The 27,476-nt window shown below is 32.7% G+C and overlaps 2 protein-coding genes across 2 annotated transcripts; one reads left to right on the top strand and one right to left on the bottom strand.

The window, feature by feature from the left end:
- Positions 1-2,308: 2,308 nt before the first annotated feature.
- LOC133205862 (probable ATP-dependent RNA helicase DDX27) lies at positions 2,309-14,330 on the bottom strand. The gene is made up of 20 exons (XM_061341747.1): positions 14,227-14,330; positions 13,771-13,851; positions 13,282-13,395; positions 13,058-13,142; positions 12,889-12,959; positions 12,567-12,659; positions 12,108-12,213; positions 11,661-11,834; positions 11,344-11,494; positions 10,790-11,031; positions 9,889-10,025; positions 8,710-8,808; positions 8,515-8,597; positions 7,821-7,915; positions 7,256-7,459; positions 6,569-6,648; positions 6,282-6,399; positions 3,939-4,038; positions 2,829-2,915; positions 2,309-2,371 (listed from the first exon to the last, which is right to left on the bottom strand). The coding sequence occupies exons 1-20, from the start codon at positions 14,326-14,328 to the stop codon at positions 2,365-2,367; spliced, it is 2,229 nt and encodes a 742-aa protein (XP_061197731.1). The 5' UTR covers positions 14,329-14,330; the 3' UTR covers positions 2,309-2,364.
- Positions 14,331-14,526: 196 nt separating this feature from the next.
- LOC133172656 (flap endonuclease 1-like) lies at positions 14,527-21,884 on the top strand. Its single transcript, XM_061307595.1, has 13 exons — positions 14,527-14,667; positions 16,838-16,940; positions 17,040-17,142; positions 17,481-17,544; positions 18,505-18,614; positions 18,790-18,926; positions 19,158-19,224; positions 19,364-19,495; positions 19,680-19,712; positions 20,273-20,326; positions 20,691-20,755; positions 20,895-21,009; positions 21,297-21,884. The coding sequence occupies exons 1-13, from the start codon at positions 14,586-14,588 to the stop codon at positions 21,357-21,359; spliced, it is 1,128 nt and encodes a 375-aa protein (XP_061163579.1). The 5' UTR covers positions 14,527-14,585; the 3' UTR covers positions 21,360-21,884.
- Positions 21,885-27,476: the final 5,592 nt, after the last annotated feature.

Raw genomic sequence — 27,476 nt, 5'->3', positions numbered from 1 at the left:
TTTAAGATAGTAAATATATGAAAGATTGAACCAAAGCCATCTTTATTTATGCAATATTTAGATTATAGTTTTAATATTATAAATTATATTATAAATTATAGTATTTTCTATATTCCTGCACATCTCGCAGACAGTTGTTTGCATTTTGCATGCATATTAAGAGAAGTCAACACTCTACTTTTGAAAATCCAGGATACAGGCAGAACCAGCTTTGGGCTTTGCTAGCCACGTATTAAAAATTCATGTCAAATTTGAAATATTTTTCTCTCCTCTTGGTAAAAAACATGCAAAGTTTTTGCATAGGTATAATGAGCAATTAGCCTTCAACAAAATTTCTGAAATCCATACACCTTGGTAGAAGCGTCTGGCATCAGAGAAGGACTAAGTTGGTTTAACACTGAAAATATTTTATACACATTTAAAAATCTTTTTCCTAGAAATCTAATTATAATCAGCCCCCAGGGTGGGCTAAGTAAGTCATGTATTGAAAAAAAAGAGGCGTAATAACGCCTTTTTAAAAGGCGTAATAACGCCTTTTGAAAAGGCGTAATAACGCCTTTTTAAAAGGCGTAATAACGCCTTTTAGAAAGGCGTAATAACGCCTTTTTAAAAGGCGTTATAACGCCTTTTGGAAAGGCGTAATAACGCCTTTTTTCGCGTTATAACGCCTTTTGGAAAGGCGTAATTACGCCTTTATTTGCGTTATTACGCCTTTTTCCGCGTTATAACGCAATATATATGGCCGTAGGAACCGGGGGCACGGGGGGCCGCCCCCCCCCCCCCCCCAATAATTTTGCCGATATATAGAATACTATAGAAAACATAGCTACTATATGCTTGTGCCCCCTCAATAAAAACGTCATGACCTTTTTTTTTGTCAAGGAATTTTTGGTAGTTGATATATAGTGCAACCTCAACTGAAAATGTACGGCTGTGCCCCCCCCCCCCCCCAATTGAAATTGCTTCCTACGGGCCTGCCGTTACTTCATTGTGACTGTTATAAAGTAAATCCATTCCCGTTTGTTTCTTGTTTAATAAAGAGTTATACAAGGAAAAGTCAATTCAAATATAAATGTATATTTTGTGAAGTCACATAGCATTGTGTTGGCACATGAAATGATTTTTCTAAAACTTGAACAGATCTTTAAGTTTTGTTATTATGTGTTTTCACTGTGATTATAGATGTTCAAACTTCAAATTTGTATGGGTGTTTGTACAAGTACATAATTTCTTTCTCCTGTCAAAATTAATAGAAGTTTCTTTTAATATTCTTTAATACAAATCTGTTTTATGTATACCTGAATTAAATGCATCAACATTTTCAAATAATTTTAATCAGATGTCTTATATATTGTACAATTTTTGAGGTGAATTTATACCCTGGATTTCTAAAATTGGACATTACGAGTTAAATGTCCATCAAGGATCTCTTAAAATGAGGGGTGAATTTTCTTCCTTGGTCTATTGTGATCAATGTCCATGTACTTTTGTAAGGAGGTATTTTCATAGTTCATTCTTCAAAATTCTAATGAATATTTATCTTAATGGTACTTGAATTCTTATAAACTCTCTGAACATAACTTCCCATACTTGTTTCAAGAGCTTTACAAAAGACTATCAGCTACCCGCCAAATAATTTATATAGAACACAAACACTCACATCAAATAAACCAAAAAAACCATCCAAAGCACTACAGAATTTGTCACATCTTTGTCTACAGAGAGATGAGGAGTTTAAATATCACCTTAAAGTAAATATTTTTTGTTTAAAATCTTAGTTTATGGTTCATTAGAGGCCAGATTTATATCTCATTTCCATAAGAGTACAGAAGACCTTGCTCAGTCAGATCCCATCTGACAATCCCTTAGCTATTCTATTCTTTTCTTTGTGTACATGTTGTCAAGAGGAAGTTGACAAAGATAGAGAACCAGATTAACAAACAATAACCAGTCCAAAAGAAAATGTTGGGGTCGCTTCAAAAACGGTAGCAACCAGTATTTTTAGATGGAGCATCTCTATTCTAAACAACACAAGGATTGACAATAAAGACAATATTTGTATAGATCCATTGAAACTAAAATCAATCTATAAGCTGATTTTCAATCTATAAACACTTCAATGGCTCTGAGGGGTTTGGTTTGTCCTTCTTCACTCAAACCACAGCTATCTGGAAGGAGTGGTGTGTTTATAAAAGTAATTATGTCTGTTTGGAAACTGAAATCAACTAAGCAATGCAAAATAGAGTGCAAAATCATGATGAACTTCCATTTTACAAACAAACCACAAAATAACGAACAAGACTGTTAACTTGTATATATATCTTCAATTAAAACATGTAGTAACAATCAGCAGTTTCTTTTAGATCACCTCCTGTAAAAAAAAATGGTTGAACTTTAATTTTCTACCATTTAGAAAAAAGGAAAACTGAAACAAAATACAGTAAAACTCAGTGGCGGATCCAGGATTCTTGAAATGGGGAGCCCAACAGGTTAAGGGTCTAGGGGACATATAATAAATGCAATATCTAACAACAAAAAATTGATTTCTAAATTTTAATATGTATATTTTTGATCACAAAGGGTGGGTGGGGGGTGGGGGGGGTGGGGGGGTATTTGCTTGTAAGAAAATCAAGGTTATGAGAAAACTTTAATGAATCCTGTAGGGGACTTTGCACTAGGTTCCTTATATGGATATAAAGAATCTTTGTTGTAAGGAAGTAAAATCTGAAATCCAAGTGACTTCTTTATAACCAAGTTTCACCAAGTACTTACTCCCCCCCCCCCCCCCCCCATTCCCCCATCCCAACAATTATAATTAGTAAACTCACCTCTTTTTTCCTTTATTTGGTCCTGCATGTTTCTTCCCTCGCTTTTTCCCTAATAATCCAAGTTCCTTCTTTTCTTTAAATGATGGTCTATTAAAAGTTCAAAAAATATAGAAAGGAGCATAAAATTTTTTATCAACTTCACTTTCTAGTCTTCATGCTTATCAATCATAAAGGTAGTAATTTTATACTCATTTTAGATTGGTTAATTTGTGTTTGTGTGAGTGTTGGGGGGGGGGGGCATAAGTGCATAATTAGAAAGCATAAATATATCAGTGATGTGATGTTATACTCTACAACACTTAAATAATACAGTCAAATCTCCTTTTCTTGAACACTCGAAGGATCTGAGAAAAAACTTGAATATCCAAGGATTCAAGATATTGATGTTCAAAGACATAAAGAAAAGAGGTTGGAACTGCTAACTTAACTTTCATGTTGGAGATACCAAAGTTCAAATGTATTTCAAAAACTTGAAACAGTGCATGAATGGTTTTACACATTAAATATAAGCTGTTGCTAATATCTCAATAATTGCAGAGACCTAAAATATTTTCAAGTTTGATACAGGAAACAATTTACTATAACTTTCACCTATCTCCTATGTCAGGACATTGGTCTCTAATTATTGCTTTAATAATTCATTTTAAAACAAAAAGGTATGGCTAGGTCACACACATGAAATTACATCCTATCATCCACTTTTAAAACCCAGGGCCATTATACAAGCCATCTTAGTAACCTGACCAATCTAGTGAGACTATTCCTAATGAATATTTCATTATATAACTTAACCAGTGACGAAATAGCATCTATTGTATTACATAATTCATTTATATCGATACAAAATTTTGCACTTGGTCACATTCAACTCCAAAAATAAAGCTGAATTGTTTACATAAGAAGGAACAATAGTTTGCTACTTGGAAGTGATCAATATTTATATTTAAGCTGAGTCAACATGAAATTCACGCAGAAACAAAAATTTTTCTCAGAATATGTTAGAAGTATTAAAATCAACAGCAACTTCATTAATTATATAAGCTATTGATGCTCTGACATTGTTCCTTGTTTCTTTAAGGCCATGCTAATTACCCTAAGAGTACATCTTACCCTGATCTGAATTTCTTAATGGCATTCTTTCCTGTGTTTGTCAGTTCTTGATCAAAAGCAGATTTCCTCTTTTTGCCTTTCTTATTTTGCTGCTGTTTATCTAATAAAAGAAAGAGAAGAATCATAAATTTCCATTAAAACTTTTTTTTCTGTTTTCAGCCATTGATTCTAAAATCTTCAATGGAAAATAAATCAATTAAAACATGGAGAAAACTGGTTTTGTGGCCACTTATCCAGAGAAATTGTAGTAGAACCCTGGCATTAAATTACTTATTGTATTATGGTTATGAAATAATTATTTTTTTTAATTACAAATACAATGCTTTTGTCTCATAAAAAATAAAATCATACAAGAAATATATGTGATCTACAGGAAAGTTCAATCTAGTTCATTACTGACTGCACTCTCTTCAGTTTTTAGGTCTGATGACATGAATCTCAAATATCCGTTTTTGAATGTATTTGTAATAGGATGATATAGAAAATTCCATCCTCTGGAATCATGCACAAATGCCTGGGAATGTATCTTGATTTTTTTTTTTTTAGAGGAAACTTGTTTTAAAAGAATCAATTCTTCAATCAATCACAAATTCTTGTGAAAAATTGTATACACAATTGTGAAATGTGTTGTCTGACCTTAAATTTCAAAATTATCAATAATCAAGCACCTTAGAAGTGAAAGAAAGTTTCTATGTTTTCAGATTTTTAATATTACTTTAAAATCATGAGAATGTGCTATAAATCCAATAAACCTTAATCTCATCAAAATGAATGTTATTCTACATGGCTTTTATTTCTCTCATGATTATTTTCAATTCCAAACCATATAAAATCTGTTCTCATTCCATTTGGAAATTTTCAAAGTTTTATATTTATCCTGTATTTATCCTCTATATACCTTATTTTAAGTAACTTTCACTGCCGTGATTATTTCACCATTTTGTTACATAAAACTGCAGCAGAATGCACAGCATATGGTAAATCTTATGCATAAAGGCAAGTAACTCTGGTAAAAGTATACAATCAAATTTAAGCTCCTGAATTTTGCAATGCAACACTCATTTTGAGTTTTATTTACGAACTGAAGATTTATAAATCACATACATTCAATAACAGATTAATATGCCATTACAAAGAATATCGGGATAATACAACATTACAAAAATACATATCATAGATATTCAGCTATATTATATATTAATGGTATCTTTTCAAACTATGTTCCAAGGTAACTTCAGGTAAAGCACACAAATATTTCTTTATGAAGTTTTGAAAGACAATCACAAAGATTACATATTGACAGAACCAGTGGTAAAGCTATCAGAGGTTATACAGTACAAATCATTACATGTGAAACAATTATTAGCTCATCTGAGCTGAAAGCTGGTGTCCATCCATCCATCTGTCCGTCCGTAAACTTTTCACATTTTTTACTTCTTCTCAAGAGCCACTAGACCAATTTTAATCAAAGTTGACACAAAGCATTCTTGAGTAAGGGAATTCTAAATTGTTCAAATGAAGGGTCAATTCTGCTTCCAAGGACAAATAATCCAGAAGAGGCAAAAATAAGGTGGGGTCTTCTCAAAAAGCATTGGCCCAGAAAAGGTGAAACTTATATGGAAGCTTCATGAAAAAGTGTAGATTCTAAATTGTTCAAATCATGATCCCTGGGATTTGGTTGGGGCTACAATTGAGATGAAAGTTTTAAATTGGAATAATCTTTAAAAATCTTCTTCTCAAGAACCACGGGACCAGAAAAAGATGAAATTTATGTGAAGGCTTCCTGAGGCAGTATAGATTCTGTTCAACTCATGGCCCATGAGGTATCATAGGGACACAAACAGACTATCATAGTTTCACATGGAACTATATAATACTTTTTTTAATCTTGTAAAGAAACACAATAGAAATATTAGTTTGCAAAAATTCCTATGTTTTGTGAATTTGATTTCTTTTTTTTCAAATTATGGACTCCAAGTAAGAGTGGCAATAATCAGGATCAAATTTTACATAGTGCATACAGGAAAAGTTTTTTCTTCTCCATAACTGCAAGTTAGCATTGGGCCACAACATAGGGTCATAATTTTTCAAGGGAATTTAAAAAATCTTGTAAAAATCTGATGAAAAACAATCGGGCTAAAGTAGCTCAGGTGAGCATAATGGCTCATGGGCCTCTCATTTACACATGTATGAGAAGGATAGGTGAGAATTTTACATGTAAAATTTAATAAATTAGTTATATAGAAAAATGTCATTCTCTTCAAAGGGATTGTTCCTTATTGTAATCTAATTGTGTTCTGTAAACGTCAGCTTTTACACAGAGCCATAATTAAATGTACTCACTGCTACTCCCGTCCTCCTCACTGATGGCTCGGATCTTTTTCTGTTTGAACGACTTCTTACTGCTTCGGATGGCATATTCTTGAGACTTCTGGATCTCATGGTTCACCCTATCCTCTGCCTAGAAATGATTTTTCTTAAATAATCATCTTTCACTCAAGAACTCCTGAACTGATATTTTTTAAAAATATTTCTGCACTGTTTAGAACTTATCTAAATTTTTGAGACTGGATCTGTTCAAAAGGGATATAACTCTTTTCTGTGCAAACCAATAATACATCTGTACGTACAGTTAGAGCCTTCTTCTTTTCTTTACTGGTGTTCTTTTTGTTTTTTGGTAATTTATCAAATTCTCCTAGTCTTAATGCCTCTGAAAATAAAATTTCATGTAAGTTACAATAAATTGCAAGAATCATATTCAAGGCCATCATGTACTATATAAATTAACCCCCCCCACACACACACACACACACTTTTGTCCCTCTAGATGCTTTGAAGGGTAATTTATGACAGCTTAAAATTCATGTAATTTGATCTTTCAGAAAAAGCAATCCATCATTTGTACTTTGAATTCCTGTCATTTCCTTCATTCAGCTATTATGATGATAGTGAATTTGAAGATATTACAACTTTAGTTTAGCAAATTATAAAACCACAAAGTTGAGCAGCTGCAGAAATAACTTGTTTTACGATTTGTATAAAAATGTATTATCAGTTGACTTTGTTGAATTTTATGTCATTTATTTCCTATTATTCACTTCCATTTTTCTTATGTGACAGAGATAGCATAACATTGGTAAATCAATCACTGAAATTTCTAGTACCAAGAGTGGTAGATGAGTAAATTAATGGTCCCCCCTCAGATATCTCCCATTTTTCTGAAAGTCCCAATATGTTTGACATATCTAGCTTTAAGTTTTACTGTATAATTTAAAAAAATAATCCATTCTTTTTAATTTAGAACACATCATGTTTACCCTTTTCTTGCATTCTCTCCTTGTGAGTTTGGAACCATGTTCGTTTCTGATCATCCAATCCATTTTTCTTCTCCAGCAAGTTCTTGGCTTTATTCATCTGATTTTCTGTTGCCCTCATAAATGATTCCTCTTTTTCCTGCTGCTCAATTTCTGTTATGTCTTTTTCCAGCTTTTTAATCTTGTCTCTGTACTTTGATATCACCTCTAAAATGGAATGATGCTCTATGTTACCTGTTATTTTTAGAACTTAACTTTCCTATCTTTTTTTTTGACATTTCACCCTCTTAAAACAATTAAATTTGAAATTAATTACATGTACTATAAACCAACTACATGTATTGTTTACAACAACTTTTAGTTTCAGTTTGAAATCCAAATCCAAGTACCGGTAATGATTTTCGCTATTTAAAATTCTAAATACATAATTAAATAAATGGTTCATGGCAAGAAATATTGTAGAGTAAATAAGGTTGCAAAATTTGTGGCTATTTCTCAAACATAAATAAAATCAATTTTTCAGTGCTCAGTTTCTAAACATCTTGGATACTAGATTACAACAGCATACCTTGAGGTACTATCCGTGTTTTTAGGGGAGTTCTAGCTTTTTTGACAACCTCTTTCAGCAGTTTTCTCTCTTGCTCTCCAACTAATGTTACTGATCTACAGAAAAAATTAAATAAAATCAACACACTCAAATTCAAAATAAAATAAAAATTCTAATCCAACTGTTTTGTAATCTGTATTTTGATTGCATTATGCATAATGCATTGATGTTTAAGGCAGTTAAACAAGCATTAATGAGAGTGAGAGCTTTTGAATGTGACATTGTAATAAAACAACGAAAAAAGTGCAAGGCTTCATGATGTATTTCGTATGATAAAACAAACAAAATAAGACATTAACATCAAACAAAATGCATAAATTGCATTAGAATGGGAATAATTATTTTATCATTTATTATTTGCAACTGTTAAAGCTGATTAAGAGGTTGCAAACATCCATTTCACCGGCTTCGCATACACGCGCTGGTAAAACTCAGTTTTCGACCGTTAAATCAGTATTAATGGTCGCAAATAGCAAATGAGAAGACAATTGTTCCCTAATTGGAATGCTTTAACTCAAAGACTGCTGATCAGTGCACTATTCTTTGGAAAAACAGATAAAAATAAATTACAATTTTATGAAGTATGCTATCTTAATATGTGTTTAATACATGTATCACACTTCTTATTACACGTCCTGACATGTGACAAACTTACCTCCCCTTACGACCTGCTCGAGCTGTTCTTCCCACACGATGGACATAATGTTTTATGGTGTTGGGCATGGTAAAGTTTATCACCTGACAATGAAAACATCTCATGAGATCAAACTTATACAAGGTTATAAATTAATGTACACTCTCCCTTGACAAAATCATGATAATGTAAGCAAAACACAAAAAAATAACTTACAGTTTTGACACCTTCAATATCCAGTCCTCTTGCTGCCAAGTCTGTGGCTAATAATACATCTACATCTGACTCCTTAAATCTTTTTAATGTCTCCAACCTCTGAAATAACAGTGAGAATGCACTGTTATCTATAAGCTGGGGGAAATTGGTATAGATATTTTTTGTGAATTAATTAAGGAATGTTTTTAAGTTTTGTGTGAGTTATTGGTGTGTAAATCACACAGACTGTCACGTAGGCATATTTCATGAAGCGCACTAGCATTTCATGAAAAATATGCCTACGTGCAAGTCTGTGTGATTTACATACCAATAATTCACACTAAACTTAAAAAAATTCCTTAAATTTACATTTTACAAGTTTAAAAGCACCAATAATATACTCAACATTTGAATTTCTTGCTGCCCTATATTGTTACATTTTTATTTAAGTCTCTGTAGCCTCATTGTGATGTCACTTTGGTTTCACCATGTATATTTCTACGCGTAAGTATACCGTATATACTCGCCTATAAGTCGGTTTTTTGGGAGTTAAATTTTGGTCCAAAACTCTATGTCCGACTTATAGGCGAGTCATAAAAAGACTGGTATTTTTCTTGACAGCAAAATGTAGTATTCTATAAACATTTCCAAAGATTATCATTGAACAAAGTCTGGATATATTATATCATTTATGTACTCTAAGATTATACATAAAGTACTAGTATTTACATATTTTAATAACTTTATTTTTATTTTAAGTGCAATAAGTATTTTTCTTAATGATTTAAAATTTAATATCGGCGTCATTTCTAAAAACATTAATCGAAACCAGGTTAAAACCGTAGAGCATTCATTTGAAATTGTCAACTGATTCTGACAAAAAGTTGCACCGACTTATAAGTGGGTCAATGGCAAATTCCTCCAAAATAACCTCAAAAAATACAACCGACTTATAAGCAGACCGACTTATAGGCGAGTATGTACGGTACACAAAAATGACTTTCAAATCAATTTTACAGTTGGCTTAGTAGAAAAACACAGCAAATGTAAACATTTGAAAATGGGAAATGTGAAAGAAAATGTATATTTCTTTGCACAAAATTGTTCAATTTTCAGTATGTGACTAAATTTAAGTGTAGTGCTGATATACGTAAACTAATCTTTTCCAAGACGTCATGTAAATTTTAAAAGAATTCTTACCTGGGCTTGAGACAGATTGCCATGAAGTTCGCCTACATTGATACCCAGTAAGCCGAGAACAATGTGCATTCTGTGGGCCTGTTTCTTTGTCTGTATGAACACAATACAGTGGTCTCTGAAGGTACGACTGACTAGTGCTGTTAAAGAATGCTATGTATTTTAAAAATTTATGGATACAAACATTGTGTGTCCTAAAATATTATGTACTAATTATATCTGGTTGTTGTGATCACAATCAAATGGTCTTATATGTATATGAAAGTCTTGTTAAAAAAAAAATGTGAATTTCACTTCAGGGTTCTCATGAAATTAATGTGAAAAATTTTGGACTCTTTTCCTTATGATTTTCATATGAAATTCTTGTGAGACACATTTGCCTGTGTACAATGGGTTCCCATTAAGGTCAAGATCTAGTGAATGAAAGGTGCCCACAGACTTCTCAAATTTGAGATACACATTCTTTTAATGGTCCTTTGAGAATGTAGCTTGGTAAAATAAGGTGTATCCGGGCATAATTTTGGGGTAAACTCATCGGAAAAACATATTTTAAACTGCCCATTTTCAATGAAAAATGAAGAAAGTCTGGTATAAAAATAGGAGTTCTCTCCATCTCAGACAAAGGAAATGTATCAATATTGCCTATAGTCTCTCAGAAAATGGTTTTTCATATCTTCTTGACCTCTACTTTAAATTGATATTAAACGGAATAAGGGTATCGGAGTTGCATTTAACATGATTTCAAATTGAATTCCATGAAAGTGCTTTATTTTCTACATAATTCTATTGAAGCCGTAAAGTACGGGAAAAATTAAGTTTAAATCAATTATGAAGTCATAATGAATCTAGCACCAAAAAGAAAGTCTAAACTCATTTACTAGATCTTGACCTTAAGATGACCTACATGCTATGATAGCCTCTCTGTCACCCTCCCTGTTGGGTCGTATCCTGATGAACTCCTGTCTTAGCCCCAGGGCTACATCTGTGTTCTGGTTGACAAAGATTTTAACAGGCTGTTTCAGGGAGACGGAGGCCAGATCTTGCACTGCTTCTGTCATGGTGGCCGAGAATAACATGGTCTGTCTCGATCTGGCACACTGACGGATAATCTCATTCATTTGCTCTGCAAAGTACTCATCCAGCATTCTGAAGAGGAAAGATAGACCTCGTTTTGATATCTGGATCTTTGATGTACAGATTATGTTATACTTTATCCAATCAAAGAAAGGATAAGTTGTTTATTAATATCAAATATAAACAATGAGCATTGGGTATTTAGTCTTAAAATAACATTCTGCAAATATAGAAATTCATTGTCTTAATGATTTTTTCAGTCTCTGAAGTCTGAATTTTAACCTATTTATCACATCATATGAAGATTTTTTTTTCAGCAACACATACATAACAAAATAGTCATGTATAGATGAATGCAAATTCCTTTCCTATACAGTTTCTTACCTGTCAGCTTCATCAAGGACTAGAATTTCTATGTTTCTCAGTGAGAAGTTTGGAGAGTTGTGTAAATGGTCTATCAGTCTACCAGGAGTTGCGATGACAATGTCTGGATTCATGCGTAGAGCTGCTTCCTGTGCTTTTATGTCTAATCCACCTGTGAATCATATTTCTACACATGATAAGTCTACAGAGAAATGATATCAATAATCAAATATTTGAAATCAAGTAAAATGTAAATGCTGAAGGAAAGCCTGGGAAAATCTATATTAATAAATGGGGGAAAAAAGGGCAAGCTGAAAAGTAGAATGGATTTTTTTTACCAGCTGATAACACAGTCTCTATGTTGGTGAACTGAGCTAACTGTCTGGCCACTGTGTGAACCTGAACAGCTAGCTCTCTGGTTGGCACCAGAACCAGGACTCTGGTTGCAGCCTCCTGTTGTGTCCGGTACAACAATCGCTCCAGAATAGGTAGCATAAATGCAACTGTTTTGCCTGGAAAAACAAACATGCAATAACTTATACTATCTTTTCAAACTTAAAACTATTGATTTAGAGAAAAAGAAACCCATCGGATATTACTACAACACTCCATATTATAATGCAAGGTATGTCATTGATATATTTTTATTTTTCAAAATCCTTTTTATTAGAGTTTGTTATAAATAATAGGTTGTAACATTATAAATGTAAATGAATGGTTCATACTTTGATAAGACTGCCTGATATGTTAAATTCTATTTTGTTTGTTTTATTAAGTTTATTTACCTGATCCAGTAACAGCACAGGCACAAAGATCTCTACCCAGAAGAGCAATAGGAATGGTTGCAGCCTGGATTGGAGTGGGCTTGGAAAAATTCATCTGACCCAGACCCTGAAGTGATATAAGTATACAAAGAAAGATACATTAACAAGAGTTGATAGGTATGGAATACTGTAGAAGTACTTTTTCCATGTGGTATTAATTTTTGAGATGTGTGCTGTCACTAAGTTTTTCTGCCAAATTTGTCCCAGTGTACTTAAAGTACATTTAAGGTATATAATGGCAATCTAAGAAATCTGCGTATTTCTCTACTGGACAGAAATTGTGATTCTGCAGAATTTTGACCCTGTGGAAAATAGCACGTTTACAGTATTTTCAGGTGCAAATTAAATTTTTGAAACAGCACCATGATCAACTTTTATCCTGTATATAAAAAAAACTCACAAATTGAAGTGTTTTCTAACCTTCATTAATGGACGAGAGATATTCATGTCTTGAAATGTTAACTTCTCATCGTAAGAATCCACACTTTCTGAGAACTCCACTTTTTCTTTTTCCTTAAAATATACATGTAAATATATTCCAAGAAATATTGATTTCTTCATTATTTATGAATTCAATTTTTTATTGATTTCAATACCATTCCTCAAGAATACATGTACATATCCTGATGGCATTGCAACACATACAGGAGCATTAACAAGGCATTAGATAATTTTGAAAACTGTAAATCACACTGAAAAAATAAAATGAGCCAGAAATTTTATCTAAAAAAAAAATGTTTACTTCTTCACTGTCTGAGTCGGCTCTTTTCTTCTTGCCTTTTTTCTTTTTCTTTTCCTTTGTTTTGATTGTGTCTGAAAAATGTATTTTAAAAAAGTTATCATAATATCTTTACAAATAAACAAAAGAGATTTTTTTCTAATTGCTAGATAACAAAAAAAACCCAACAAACCTGTCCTCATTTCTTCATCTGAAGATTCATCATCTTCTTCAATATCATCTTCATCACTTTCCAAGACTTCTTCAAGTTTTTCTCCCTTTAAGAAAATACTGAATGTGAATATTCCATAATCTGTTGCAGTTAGTGTTTCTAAATAAACTTGAATAGTGGCTGTAATGTATGAGAATTGAAATTTCAATACGACAACTTTAAAATTTATGTTAATTAAAAAAAACCTTTTTCTGTTGCTTTCTGGCTTTGGCTATCTTTTCATCTAAAGTTGTTGCATGTTGTTTTCTTCTTGCATGCCGCAGGGCAAAATCAAAATCAAAACTGGTAGATGGGTCAAACTATAATATACAAATGCATATATTCCCTAAGAAATACTGTTACAGTAAATCACTTTTTTATTCTTGAGAACTTTAATTTTTGCATAATTATGTGATAACTTCTGCTCCCAAAAATTTCATTCTCATGCCTATTTGTTTGTTAAGGTAATGTACAGCAATAACAAAATTTGGAAATTTTTTTGTTCTCGCTTATAAATAACAAATTGCTATCTCACAAAAATAAGGTGTCACAAAACTAAATATTATCTCTATATGCAAAATAAAGGCTCACTCTGGTACATGGATGTGTATAATAGAAAACTATTTTATAAAATCTACAGATGATCGGTTAATTTATAACTCGAGTTAAAATGAAAGTCAGAAATGCATAAGTACCTGATCAGTAAAAGTGAACTTCGAATTAAATTCATTGTCATTAGTCTTTGCCTTTTTCTTCTTCTTTTGTTTCTTGACTGTCTGTGAAGATCATAAATAAAACGCCAAAAATACAGATATGCTTACAGAATGTACCAGTTGCACACAGGTAGATCAGAAGTACTACATGTAACTATCATCTGATCATTATCAAGAGACTACATAGAGCAAAGCTAGACGGTTCCGACATTCCCCTCTAGCTTAACACTTATCTTATTTAACTTTTCTTATGCTCTGAATCATTTGAGTATAATATCATGGAGAAAATAAACAGATTAAAAAGCATCAACCAAATATAAAAGGTTTCTTGGATGTAAACAAAAGCACGTGGGTAAGACCCTACTGAGCTATTCTCGTGCTAAAATACCATGGAAAATTCAAAATTTATATTAATTCAGTATTATCGACTCAGGTCACCTGAATTTCATCGTTTTCACTTTCGGAACTTTCTGGTTCGACTGCTATTTCTTCGTCATCTCCAATTGTCCCTATAAACCCGAGTTTCCTCAAATCCGCCATCTTTAAAATGTTGTTTCTATAATCATTTTCGTAAAAATTATCAAATCTTAATCTTTAAAGCAAAATAAAATTTTCTTAATGTCTACTATTTGAAAAACAATAACTTGGCATAAGTGATATATATGGTATATTCGATAGTTTATCAAAATTGTAAAATTATGAGATAATAGCTTAACCGCTAGCTTTACATGTGATAAAAATAATTTGGCGGGTAAACCGTGTGGTCAGCAGAAAAAAGTAAACAAAACGCTGTAAACATGGGAATCTTAGGTTTATCAAAATTACTTGGTGATTATGCCCCTTCTGCTATGAAAGAAAATGAATTCAAGAATTATTTTGGTAAGTTATATTCCGAACACACGAGTTATTTAATCAGCAATATCACAAACTTTCATTCATTCAGAAAACTTTGTTGTGTTAGAGAAGTAGAAGAAAGTAATGTTATAAATATGCGTGATTTGAGAGAAAGAATAAAACTGTTATTTCTGAATTTTTCACTTTTTGTGTAGTTTGACTGAGGTATAATGGAGATACTCCTAGTTAAATTTGGCTGCCAGTCTCATACCTGTCAAAGCATGTGATAGTCCGAAATATCTGACGTTTTCCAGGCTTTTTTCACGATTTTGATATTTTACGTGCCAGGATAACGTCAGAACCGGCGCCATTACGAAAACTGGAAATTCGCCGCCTCCAACTGGAGGCGGCATTCTCGGGTTGATTTTCGATACTTGCGAACCGAATTAAATGCTGAATTCACAACTTATCAATAATGCAATGCCTTTAGTACTCACCAGCATCGTTTATATGGGTTTGTTATGAAATATACAATCTTGTGAAAACATTTTATCAGACGGTCGAGTTTTCTTTACATTTCGTCCATTTTAAAATCTTGCAAGACCAAATCGAAATGTAGAGTGATATTTTCTTTTCATCGATATTGGTGGGTACTAGAAGCATTGTGCTACTGATGAATTGTAAGTTCGGCATTTAATTCAGTTCGGAACTATCGAAAATCAGCTCCGGTCGGAGACGGTGAAATTTCCAGTTTTCGTAATGGCGCCGGTTCTGACGTTATCCTGGCACGTAAAATATCAAAATCGTGAAAAAAGCCTGGAAAACGTCAGATATTTCGGACTAAGCATGTGACAACCCTTTGCAAATACAAAAAGTTGTCACACATTTCACCATGTCTCTGATTTCACTATGAAATGAAAATAACTAAATTATTCAGCAAATTCGCAACTTTTCATTTATATACCAGGGTTGGGGTCTATTTCTTTCAAAAGTAATCACTGACATTGCAATTACTTTGAATTTTTAAAGTAAATTATTACAAGCAGATTACATCCGTTTTTTAAAGACTCAGGGTTCTCACAGCACTTTTTGGGACTGGGGCCGGGGCCGTTCAAATTGGGAAAATTTTCGTCATTTGGGGGGAAATTGGGAAATCTGGTTCCTTGTTAAAGTCGAACCAGTTTACGAATAAAGGTGACATGCACTAGTTTATACAGTCCAATGCAGAACTAGTTTGTTTCACTTTTCAGCCATTAAGTTTCATCTATTAAGATTTTTAAAAAAAATATTTTGCTATAAAAAATTGGGAAATTTACACTTGGCTTTTGGGAAAAAAGGTACCTTTTTTGCATTGGGAATGGGGCCGTTCAACGACCCCAATTATAAAGAATCGAGAGCCCTGAAAGCAATCAATTACATTAGATAATATCAGGAGAGTTGACAGGTATGCGCTCTTGAACATTTATTGAACTGGTTGGGCAAAGCCCACCAAACGTAGGTTTGATCCCCGCTTGGTGACCAATTACCCATTGGAGTCGATAATATAGACCATTTGGTGGTCATTTCTATATAATATTCACATCTGCTTTAATGAAAACAAAGGAAAGAAGCAATTAAACAGGGTTACTTAGGGAATTTTGTGGTACATATACCTTGCACAAAGCAGTGCAAAGAAAAAACAAATCATCTTTCCTTTTATTTCCTAATTGAAACCTGACACCAATGTCCTTCCATAGTTAAATAAAACCTTTGACAAGGTTAGAGAAAAAAAAATCATTTTTACTGGTTTAAATTCATTGATTGATTGCCCAGGTGATCAAAATAGAAGGTGAAAAACATGATTGTTTGGTGAAACAACACTGAGGAAAGAGGAAAAATATCTTTAAAAAATAAACTTTTTTATGTAGATGATGATTTTGTCAAATAATTGCATGACACAGCACAAAATATTCCTCTTTGAATTTCATAAGACCAAATAATGTCTATATTTATTCATCATTTATTTAGTTCTAATCATGCCCCATTCCACGTAAGATGAGGAAATGAAACAAAATGATTTTTCTCTCTTATACGGTCAGTAATATTGACTCTTGTATGGGTAATTGGGCACCTAAATGGGGGATAAACTACTGTTTGGTTGGCAGTGCCCAACCTGCTGAAGCCTCAATACTCATAGAGAAAAGAAACTAATTTCCAATGTGTATTTTTTTTCCAGGTCGTAAAGTAGCTGTTGATGCCTCCATGTGCATTTACCAGTTTCTCATTGCTGTAAGACAAGATGGAAGTAACTTGATGAGTGAAGACGGTGAAACCACAAGGTGACTTAGTAAAATTATCTGTTGAAAGTTTAGTAAATTAATTTTTGCAATGAATAAGGGCTTCCTTAAGCAGTGAGTAAAATTACTTCTCTGTTTCAGCCACTTAATGGGAATGTTCTACAGAACCATTCGTATGGTAGAGAATGGTATTAAACCAGTCTATGTATTTGATGGTAAACCACCAGAAATGAAATCAGGGGAGGTAAACTATGTCACAGTTGTATACATGTATTTTTATTGTATTATAATCTTAGTTAATGTGTTTAATTAACTATATATTGAATAATATGTAATGGTGAAAAATAAAAACAATCTTCATAGCTTTGTGATTAGGTGGCCCAATAGCGGACACAAGCGGATAGTCTTTTTGAATATTTAGAGACTTGTACTGTTTTCTGGACACTTAAAGCTACAAATGACTTGCAGAAATTTTATTCACTGAAAATCTATATTTGATTCAGCTGTCAAATGTTGGATACAAGTATACATAAATTTTCAATTTTGTGCCAAGCAAATAAATGTAAATTTTTTTTCTGATAGCTCGCAAAACGAAAGGAAAGAAGAGAAGAGGCACAGAAACAATTAGAGAAAGCAGAGGAGGCTGGTATGTGACTGAGTGAAAAAAAAAACAATTATTTGGTCGGATTGTGAAGCAAAACTGATTTCTGTCTATCTGCACCAACAGTTTTATTTAGCAGCTGAATGTTGCTCTGATATGGGATTTAGTAAATAAAAAAAATTGTCTTCAAACTTCACTCACAAGTAGATCAGGGTAAATATTTTTAAAATACTGTACAGTTGACCTTATCTTTTCCATTTGACCTTAACACATAGATCTATTTGATATAAATATGTTGTTGCTCTTCTTAAGTCACACATAGATAAATCAGGATTATATATTTCAAACACCACCATTATTATTTACCTTAGGCTTTACTTTCGATCTTTAAATTGGTCAGAGAAACAATTTTATCTATTGCCAATGACAAATTCTGATCATCATCTTCTAAGATGGGATGTAATTAGTCTGATTACTATAAAAACAAATTAACTATCAAAGCATCTATTGTTATTTGCAAGTGGGAATAGGTGAATTTGAGATTTTTAGAAAGTGGGAATAGGTAGAAGACACCCCACTTTTCACAATTTTACCACCATTGGAAATTTTGTATGACCTTGACCTTGTAATAGGAATATGATACATGTTTATCTCTGTTGTGGATGACCTTTGTTATTCTGAATATCATTTTGTAACTTCGACAGTGTTTTAAATATCAAGGAAATTTCTATGCGTTTTTGGGGTGCATATTTTGACACCATGTCTTCTGTTTATTTAGACCATTACTATTGAATTGGTAAAGGATTTTAATGATGAATGTATACTTCTAGCTTGTATTTATCTGTTTATTATTGAAGTTATTTAGGACTACTCACAATTATAAAGATTTCATTGTATGAAATTGTGACTGCAATCTTCACTTATTATTGTAAGCAAAGTCTGACCTACATAAAAATACCCTGATTTTAAAACAGGAAAACATTAAATTTGATTTTTTTTGAACAGGTGATGAAGAGAACATTGAAAAATTCAACAGAAGATTAGTAAAAGTATCCAAACAGCATAATGAAGATTGCAAAGAACTCTTAAAATATATGGGAATTCCATATATTGATGTAAGTATATAACATATATTGCCTTTACTGCATGAAGAACTTGATTGTACATGCAATCGATGATATCAGAATAGGAGATAAAGCTGTTCTTCTTGAGTCCTTCTCAGCTACTCATTGATAATTGTGCAACATGAGATGATAAAGTACTTACTGTAATTGTCCATTTTGAACTCAGGCCCCAGGTGAAGCGGAGGCTCAGTGTGCTGCCTTGGTGAAGGCTGGTAAGATTTACGCCACAGGAACAGAAGATATGGATGCTTTAACGTTTGGCACCAATGTTCTGTTAAGGAACCTCACTGTTGCTGAGGCCAGGTGAGATTGCTCTATCGTTCTCTTTTCTTTTCTTTTTTTATTGCAAAAAAGAAATTGCCCTGTTAGGACCAGATAGGATTTTTTTCATTATTGATGTTTTGAAAGTATTGCTTAATTATTTTTTGAGTTGTGTTTAAGGGAGTTGGTTGATTTTATATCTTAAAATTTCTTTTTTGATTTTTCTTCTGTCTTCTGTTATTTATTCTTTCATCATATCTATTTTTATTGTAGGAAGTTGCCAATCAAAGAGTATCACTACAACAGAGTGCTAGAAGAATTAGGACTAAACAAAGATGAGGTAAAACGATCTAGATTTATGTCAAAGCCTAACATGTCTAGATACTGAAAAAGTTTAGTTAGATCTTAGTTTCAAAGAATTAAGATTATTATTGTACATATATGAAACAGGAACAAAATGATTTTGTTTTTTTGTGCAGTTTATTGATCTGTGTATTTTACTGGGCTGTGACTACTGTGATTCCATTAGAGGTATTGGTCCAAAGAGAGCCATAGATCTCATCAAACAGTACAAGTCTATAGATGAAATACTCAAACATTTAGACTCCAAGGTCAGTTTGACATGACTTGTAAAACAAGTTTGACATGACTTGTAAAACAAATATAACAAATATCAAAATTTGAAGCATATCGATTGTTTATCTTTTAAAGGTCGTATAGAATATAATATATTAGAATGTAGAAAAGCTAAGACTACATTGTGAAAGATCACAGAAATATTTATTTTTTGTACAGAAATACACAGTTCCTGAAGATTGGATGTATAAGGTAAGGAAAGTTGTTTTTTTTTTTCATGAGTGAAAGATAATGTATTTTTATGCCCCCCCTTCAAAGAAGGGAGGGCTTATTGCTTTACTGCTGTCTGTTGGTCGGTCTGTCTGTCGGTCCACCAACAGTTTCCGTTCGTTTTCTTCATAGAGGTTGCACATACTTAAATGAAATTTGGTATACAGATTTATCATAAGAATATCTAGGTCAAGTTCTCTTTTGAGCAATTTTTGACAGAGTTATGCCCCTTGGACTTAGAAAAATTCCAATTATTTGCAGTTTCCGCTCATTTTCTATGCAGAGGTTTCACATAATGAATTGAAATTTGGTATACAGATTTATCACAAAAATATCTAGGTCAAGTTTTGATTTGGGTATGATTGAGCAATTTTTGACAGAGTTATGCCCCTTGGACCATTGGACTTAGAAAAATTCTAATTATGGGGGGGGGGGGGAATAAGTGTTTCACAAACATCTCTTGTTTGCATGTAGAATCTGACTCTTGGACATAAAAAAAATTCTATAAAAAAATAATTCTAAATAAAATCTGTATATTACAGGAGGCCAGAAAATTGTTTCAGGAACCAGAAGTGGCTGACCCTGAAGAACTAGATGTAAGAACATGAAAGGGGGAATCACACTTGCTTACATGTGATCAACTTGATTTAAAGAAAGAAACAAAAAATTAATATGGTTTTATGGAGATGTCAGTCATTTTGTTTTATATGTAATACATCAGGTGTATCTGATCTGTTACTGAATGAATTTGAGAGTTAAATTCTCTATATTCATCAAAATTTTAACATTGAAAATAAATGTTTCCGTTAAATTTTTAACATTGGAAATAAATGTTTCCAATTAAATTTTTCATGACTTAAAATACAGTATATAATTTGCACTGAAGGTATATGGAGAGAACAGATTTTTTTGTTTCCGATCAGCTTTATTTAGCTTAATTCAGGTTTTGCTTGTTTCTAGATTAAATGGTCAGAGCCAGATGAAGAAGGGTTGATTGACTTCATGGTAAACAAGAAAAATTTCAGGTGAGATAAGAAGTTGGAAGTTCTCAATTCCGTTAAGAGTTGTCTCCTTTTGAATTAAAGTTCCAAAAGTATCTTTATATATTGATATTAGAGTGAGTACCTATATATTTAACCAAATGGGTTTTTTTTTCTTTGACAGTGAGGACAGAATTAGAAATGGTATAAAGAAGTTACAGAAAGCAAAACAAGGAACAACGCAGGGACGACTGGATTCCTTCTTCAATGTTGTCTCAACATCAACAACAAAGCGAAAGGTTGGTACAGTAGACCAGATGTCAGACTCTGCAGTCTGGTCCCTAAGTTATAAGTATTAAGCAAAGATATTGTATTGGTAAGTGACAACAGTTGCAAATCTTTTTAATCTCTGATGATGGTGATGGTGTGAAATTTATGCAGAAAATTTGTTTTGTGTTAGTCTGCATTATGCTCTCCTCAGTTTTGAAGGAAGTTACAAAAAATTTCTGGAAATTTAATAACATTTTGAGAAACTTCAGTGCATGTACTTATATTGGTTTACATGGACTGATTTCCCCATTTTCAGCAAGAAGAACAGAAAGGGTCTGCAAAAAAGAAAGCAAAAAGTGGATACAAACGACCCAAATAAGACATCTGTGTAGTGAGTTTGATGAAAAGAGATGCAAACAGCCCAAATAAGACATCTGTGTAGTGAGTTTGACAAAGGGAATTTTAACATGGATCATCTGTCTGTAGGATTTATTTATTATGAATTTATATAAAAAAGAAATTAAAGTGAATATTCATGTACTTTCCTTGGAATAACTTGCCGAAACTACCACAAGGATACTTTACTGTGCATTCCATTAGTACAGTGTTTGGTGAATTGGATAATCCTTCAAAAAAACAAAAATTAAAAGTGAAATGTAAATTGTTTAATGGTACATTACTTCTGATAAGAAATATGTAGATAAAATGATAAGAGCTTAAATGCTTTAATTTGAATATACATTTCCACTGTATGCTATGAACAGTTCATCCGGACAGAGTACTTACAAACATTTAATACACAAAAATGATCTTTCTTTTGACCATATCAACATTTACTATGAATGTTGATGCACTAATAGTGATGTTTGTACTAGAAATAGAAAAATAAAGCAAGCAAAAACTAACCAGCATTGTGAAGGAGATTTTTATGTTTTGATTGCCATTCAGAAATCCCCCCACTGTAGTTGGATGTTATCCATATTAACAATATAGTGTATGCCCATATGACAGGGGGTGACAGATGTTTTGTGTACTTTATGCAAAGGTTAAGAATATCATCCTGGGTGGTGCACTCAACTAGGCCATGAATAGGCAAAATGGTTTGGGGGCTTGTTGGTAACTGTATTATGTTTATTTTAAGAGTGCACCCCCATGTACCACTAGAAACACACTAAGGGGTACTAGAGTTACCCAGAGTGGCCTGACTGAATGGAATTGCTGAGCAATAGCTAATGGATCTGTACCATAAAGTATATGAAATTGTCATAGTCAGAGAATAAACAAGCATCCAAATACTGGATACATGATGGTGCAGTGTAGGTGGGGTCTATAGTGTTGTGAAATCAGGGTAATTTTCCCAATTCTTCCTGTTTAGCTGTAAGGCCTTTTAAGAAGAGTAAATAAAGTAGATATCAGGTTGTGTGTGGTAATTTCAATTTTACTTTACCAAGTTAGTGATCAAAAATAAAAACAACCTAAATCTTCATGTATTAATGCAAACAGAGCATGCTTTTGTATGTTCATCTTAACATCACTGCTGCTGCTGCTTTTATTTGTGTACCATTATTTTATTAAGGGAGATTACAAATTAGATTTAGGTAAAATCTTAACAAATTCTCTGCTGGTCAATGTTTTCTTTCTCAGGTATGAGACACCTGTAAGATTTTATAAATCAATGAAGCCATTGTGTAAACAAACAAGCTTTGACAATTTTTATTGCTAAATCAGGTTGATATGGAACATGTAGTGCAAGACAAAACGACTGATAAAGAAACAAGTTTGTCATTGGCAAGTCTGGTTAGATAAGAAACGTGATCCAAACTTTCTCCTTTGGTACATGTCGCTTTGAATAGGATGACCTGCACGAAACTGACAAGAGACAAGCTTTCCGACAAACAAAGAGATCATGCTGACCCCTGGAAAATCCCTTTGCTTGATTGGTTTGAGGGATTTACACAGTTGAAGCAAATATTAATAAGTGTTGTGGCCATGTTTAAATATTTGCAAGAAAACAGAAACAAAACCATTAAGTCTTTATTTAGCGCACCTCTTTAAAGAGGCCTGCTGGGATTGAAGAAATCGAGTTGATTTATTAAACTTTTAAGTTTCTGATTTATTTCAATATGAAAGGAACTCACTGTTTTTATAAAAGGTAAATTGAGGGTTACTTGGTTCTGTTTTCTGTTTGGAAAGTCAAAACACCTGCAATATTAAATAATTAGAACTAGTCATTTCACCAAAGTAATCTTTTCAAGCTGTGCTAGAAACCTGTTGAAGAAAACTTTTGAGGAATCAAAAATAGAATAAAAGTTTCTTGTAGCGAGAAGTACCTATAGTATCTGATTGTTTTGAAAAACAGTTCAATTTTCATGAAATGCTGTACCAGTAAATGTTAACCACACTGTATTTGTAAAAATGTTTGGACTGCCAAATGTTTGTAGCTTATAAATGATGAACCCCAAACAAGATGAAAAAAAAGCATTGCCTTATCAATTTTTTTTTCTTCAAGTCACTGATTAAAAGCATATTAATCAACCTGATGCCACCCTGAAGACATGCCTGGATTTATTTTTTGCTAAGCTTAGACACCTGTTTAACATGTGTAACAGTATCTTGCAAATTTTTTCAGCACATTGACAATATCCCAGTCCTGATGAGCTTTGGTGCCTTTGAACTGTGGGCCATGGAAAGTTTCACTTTTTCTGATGAATGCCAAATTTTTTAGAGTGGGGAAGTAAAATTGCCTGACAGTTATAACATATGCACCCTATATAATTGGGTGGTAACACCAAATTGTGCATGAATCACAGAGAGCATTGTGTAGTGACTTGTCACCAATCATTTGTAGAGGTGCCATATATCTGATACATGTAGATGTTTCTTTGTTGATGTTTGCATGGGGAAAAGAATAATAAAAAAAATAATAATGCATGTGTAAAGAATATACATTATTTGACAAATAATGCAGTTTGATTGTGTGTGTGGTACAGACAGGGACTGATATAAATTAATGCTTACATATGCTTTTAATCTCGGTGTAAAAACATGTCATTCATTGTTGAAATGCTCATTGTTTGTTTTCACTATACTGATCTGGAGTGTTTTATTTCAGAGATAACCTTTGACGTCATGATGATCAATTGTCGTTTGATTCAGGTTTTATGATGCCAATATATGTACATGTTGGGTAATCTTCTGGATTTTATTCTACCTAGTTCTTTATGTATTGTGTACTTGACTTCTATTTTTTACACTGACACAGAAAGTGGAAATTGTGCAGGTTTCCACTTCACAAAGTTATTCGTTTTTTTTATTCCGCTGATAAAGAGGGATGGGGGATGAGTGAGTGGGGATAAGTAGAGAGTGTTACCTTTGTGTATCTCTGTCCCACATTGGTTTCTTCACCTTAAAGTTTGAAGTGCTTGGATAAAGATGTTCATATTTGCACCATTGATTGATGTGAAGAAAAACTAGGTCAGGGTCACTGCTGGGTTCACAGTAGGATACTTAAAAAATATGTTATAGGACTTTGTAATCTGGCTTTTAGGTTATGAAAATAGCATAAAAGTTCACTGTAATCAAAGTCTAAAAAGTGGGCTAGACACCACTTCGTATCTCATTTGTCTAATGACCTTGACCTTTTGGAAGTGACCTTTGGTTGATTAAGATATTATGGGTGATGAGCAATAATATACTTAAGCCAGAATTCATTTGAATCAATTTTTAAAGGTCCAGGAATTTTTGCCATACATGATTCTGTGACATACAAACAGACCAACATTACAAAACCAATAAGTGTCCAGTGGTTTGGGGAGATGTAATAAATATGGTATTTAATGGAGTACTTTACCTCTGACACCTTAGTCATCCAATGAATTGAAGTACAATGTCCTAACAGTTTCTATGATACTTCAGCTTTTTGGAATGGGGCTATATCTCATGAAAATAATGTTTATTACAAAGGGGCATTAAATATTCATGCTGAAATTAATAAAGTCTTTTCAGCAATTAGGATAATAAAACTGTAAAGTAAAAATGGTTTGGAAAAGTTTTGGAATTCGTTCTTTAGACTTCCAGGTCAAAATTGTGCAAACTTAAAAGGGTATATGTATATCTTGATTTCAATGCAGAATCCTGCTGAGGCACACTAACTAGAGTTTATGATGTGAGAGTTTCTGGTGCCTTTAATGTTGTATACTACAATTTTTTTTTCCGAATTTTAAATGTGCATGAAATAGTAACTGGAACTTTTTCACATCTCGAGAAATTCAAACCTTGTTTAAGATGTATTATGTCACATTGAAAGAGGAACCATTGTATAACCTGATATGAAAGCGAGACATAGAGCATGTTGATTAATTGTTGGGTTGTGCGTTCACACTAAGTATTTAAGAGTTTCAGGGTTATTTAATTCCACTTGGAGACTGCTTTCTTGTCTTGATTTGAAAAAAGGGTATTTAGATTTGTACACAATACGAAAACTCTTTTCAAAATGATTACTGCAAGGAGTAATGTTTCTCAAGGATTTCTTTATGAAATGGATTCTTGAACCTTGATTTATTTGATACTGTAAGTTTATATGTACATGCTTGATAATTGAGCAAGACAGAGAGAGAAAAATTCATTGTGTCGGATTTCGGTATTAGGAATATTTTGCTGGATTAGTGACAACTCCTGCATAGTGATCAGTTACCCTGTCAAATCAAGGTCAGATAATGAAGGTCATTAGGAAACTTCTTACCTTCTCAATCAAGAGAGTTTTTTGGACTATCATTTAACCATACACCAGACAAATACACCTTTTGTATAGGATTGTTCCATGAATGAAAGTCTTGTACCAGAACATATGTGATGTGTTTGTTTAACTAATCATTTCAAATTATATTTTTCAGCGCTCTTAAGTTTGACCCCCCACCAGGTTGTAATGCTGATGAACTGCTTTTTAAAGTACAGTTTAAAATTTAAAAAAAAAAAAAGAAAAGTAAAGAAAGAACATACATAAGAGGTTATATTATAGACTTTGCTATAAAAATTTGTATTCATGAATTTCTTTTGTAAGTTTGATGTTAATATTGATGTTTCATTTTTCTTGTAGTTGATGATGGCCATATAAAATTTATACATTTGAATGTGATTTCAAAATGTTTATGCTCAACCACTGAGCAAATGAAAGAAAACCAGGAATATATTAAGTGTTTATATGTAACATCTTTTTGTATACCCAAATACAAGGTCAAGATCTCATGGATGACAAGAATTTTAGTTAGATATGCTGCATCACTTTCAACCATGAACTAGTAATAAACTTGTCAATTTCCTAAGGCCTGAGAAAAATATGCTTGGTTACAGTTACCCAACCAACCCTAATTTTATGCACCAAGGCCAACTTTAAAATAATGTTTGCTTACCCTCTTCCACCTCAGAATGAAAAATTGGGTTGGTAGGTAGGTGGGAAAAATTTTTTTCACAGAAAATTTTCAAATCAATGCTGAATTTACAAAATCTATTTTCTGGAATGCATAAAAAAGAATAATTATTTCATGGAAGTAAAAAAGGATTTTGAGTCGGTCCATTTTTAGCCATTCGGTTGGGAAAGGGCAACTAAACAAATTATTAAACATGGCCCAACCCATTTTTTTTGGGGGGGGGGGGGATGTAAAATCTGAAATTGCATGTATGTTTTTCTTCAAATGTAATGGTTTATATGCCGAAAGGTCACTTTTTAGTAGCAGTTTTCAGAGTGTGTGGTAGATTTTTTTAAAAAAAATAATTAGTTTGAACAAGAGAGCTTCAAACTGTCTTTAAAAATATTGTTTTACAAAATTATGCCTTATGTTAAAAAAAAAAAAATTAAATCCTGCCTACCAACTTTTTTTTGCCTCCTGTTTTCGCAAAAGCTAGGGGGCATTAAATCTCATTCATCTGTCAGTCTGTCTGTCAAAAAAACATTAACCTTGGTCATAACTTGTGAATTGGAAAAGATAGTGCTCTCATATTTCATATGTACATTAAACTTGGTCATTACTTTTAAATGAGAAAAGTAAGGGCTTTCATATTTTACATGTATGTAACCTGTGGCAAGACCTTTCCAAATTTACTATAATTTTTTACCCCTTGACCTACATTTCAAAAAATTTACCATTGGTGATAATTGTTGAATGGGAAAAGATAGGGCTTTCATATTTGACATGTACATTACCTGTGACAAGATGTTTCCAAACATGCTTGAATATTTGACCTTGATCTTGAAGTTTGACCTAATTTTCAGAAATTTTAACATTGGTGATACCGGTATCTTTTGAGTCAGAGATGATAGGGTGTTAATATTTGAAAAGTGCATTACCTGTCTCAAAAAGTTTCCAAATGTGATATAATATTTGAACCTTGACCTTGAAGTTTGACCTAATTTTCAAAAATTTGAACATTGGAAATAACTTTTAAATGAGAGATGATATGGTGTTCATATTTGACAAGTGCACTACCAGTGTCAAAGTTT

The sequence above is a fragment of the Saccostrea echinata genome, unplaced genomic scaffold (assembly GCF_033153115.1).
Source record: "Saccostrea echinata isolate AGI-Se365-2 ecotype Australia unplaced genomic scaffold, CSIRO_AGI_Sech_v1 ptg000054l, whole genome shotgun sequence".
NCBI lineage: Eukaryota > Metazoa > Mollusca > Bivalvia > Ostreida > Ostreidae > Saccostrea > Saccostrea echinata.
This window is presented reverse-complemented; position numbering and strand designations above follow the sequence as displayed.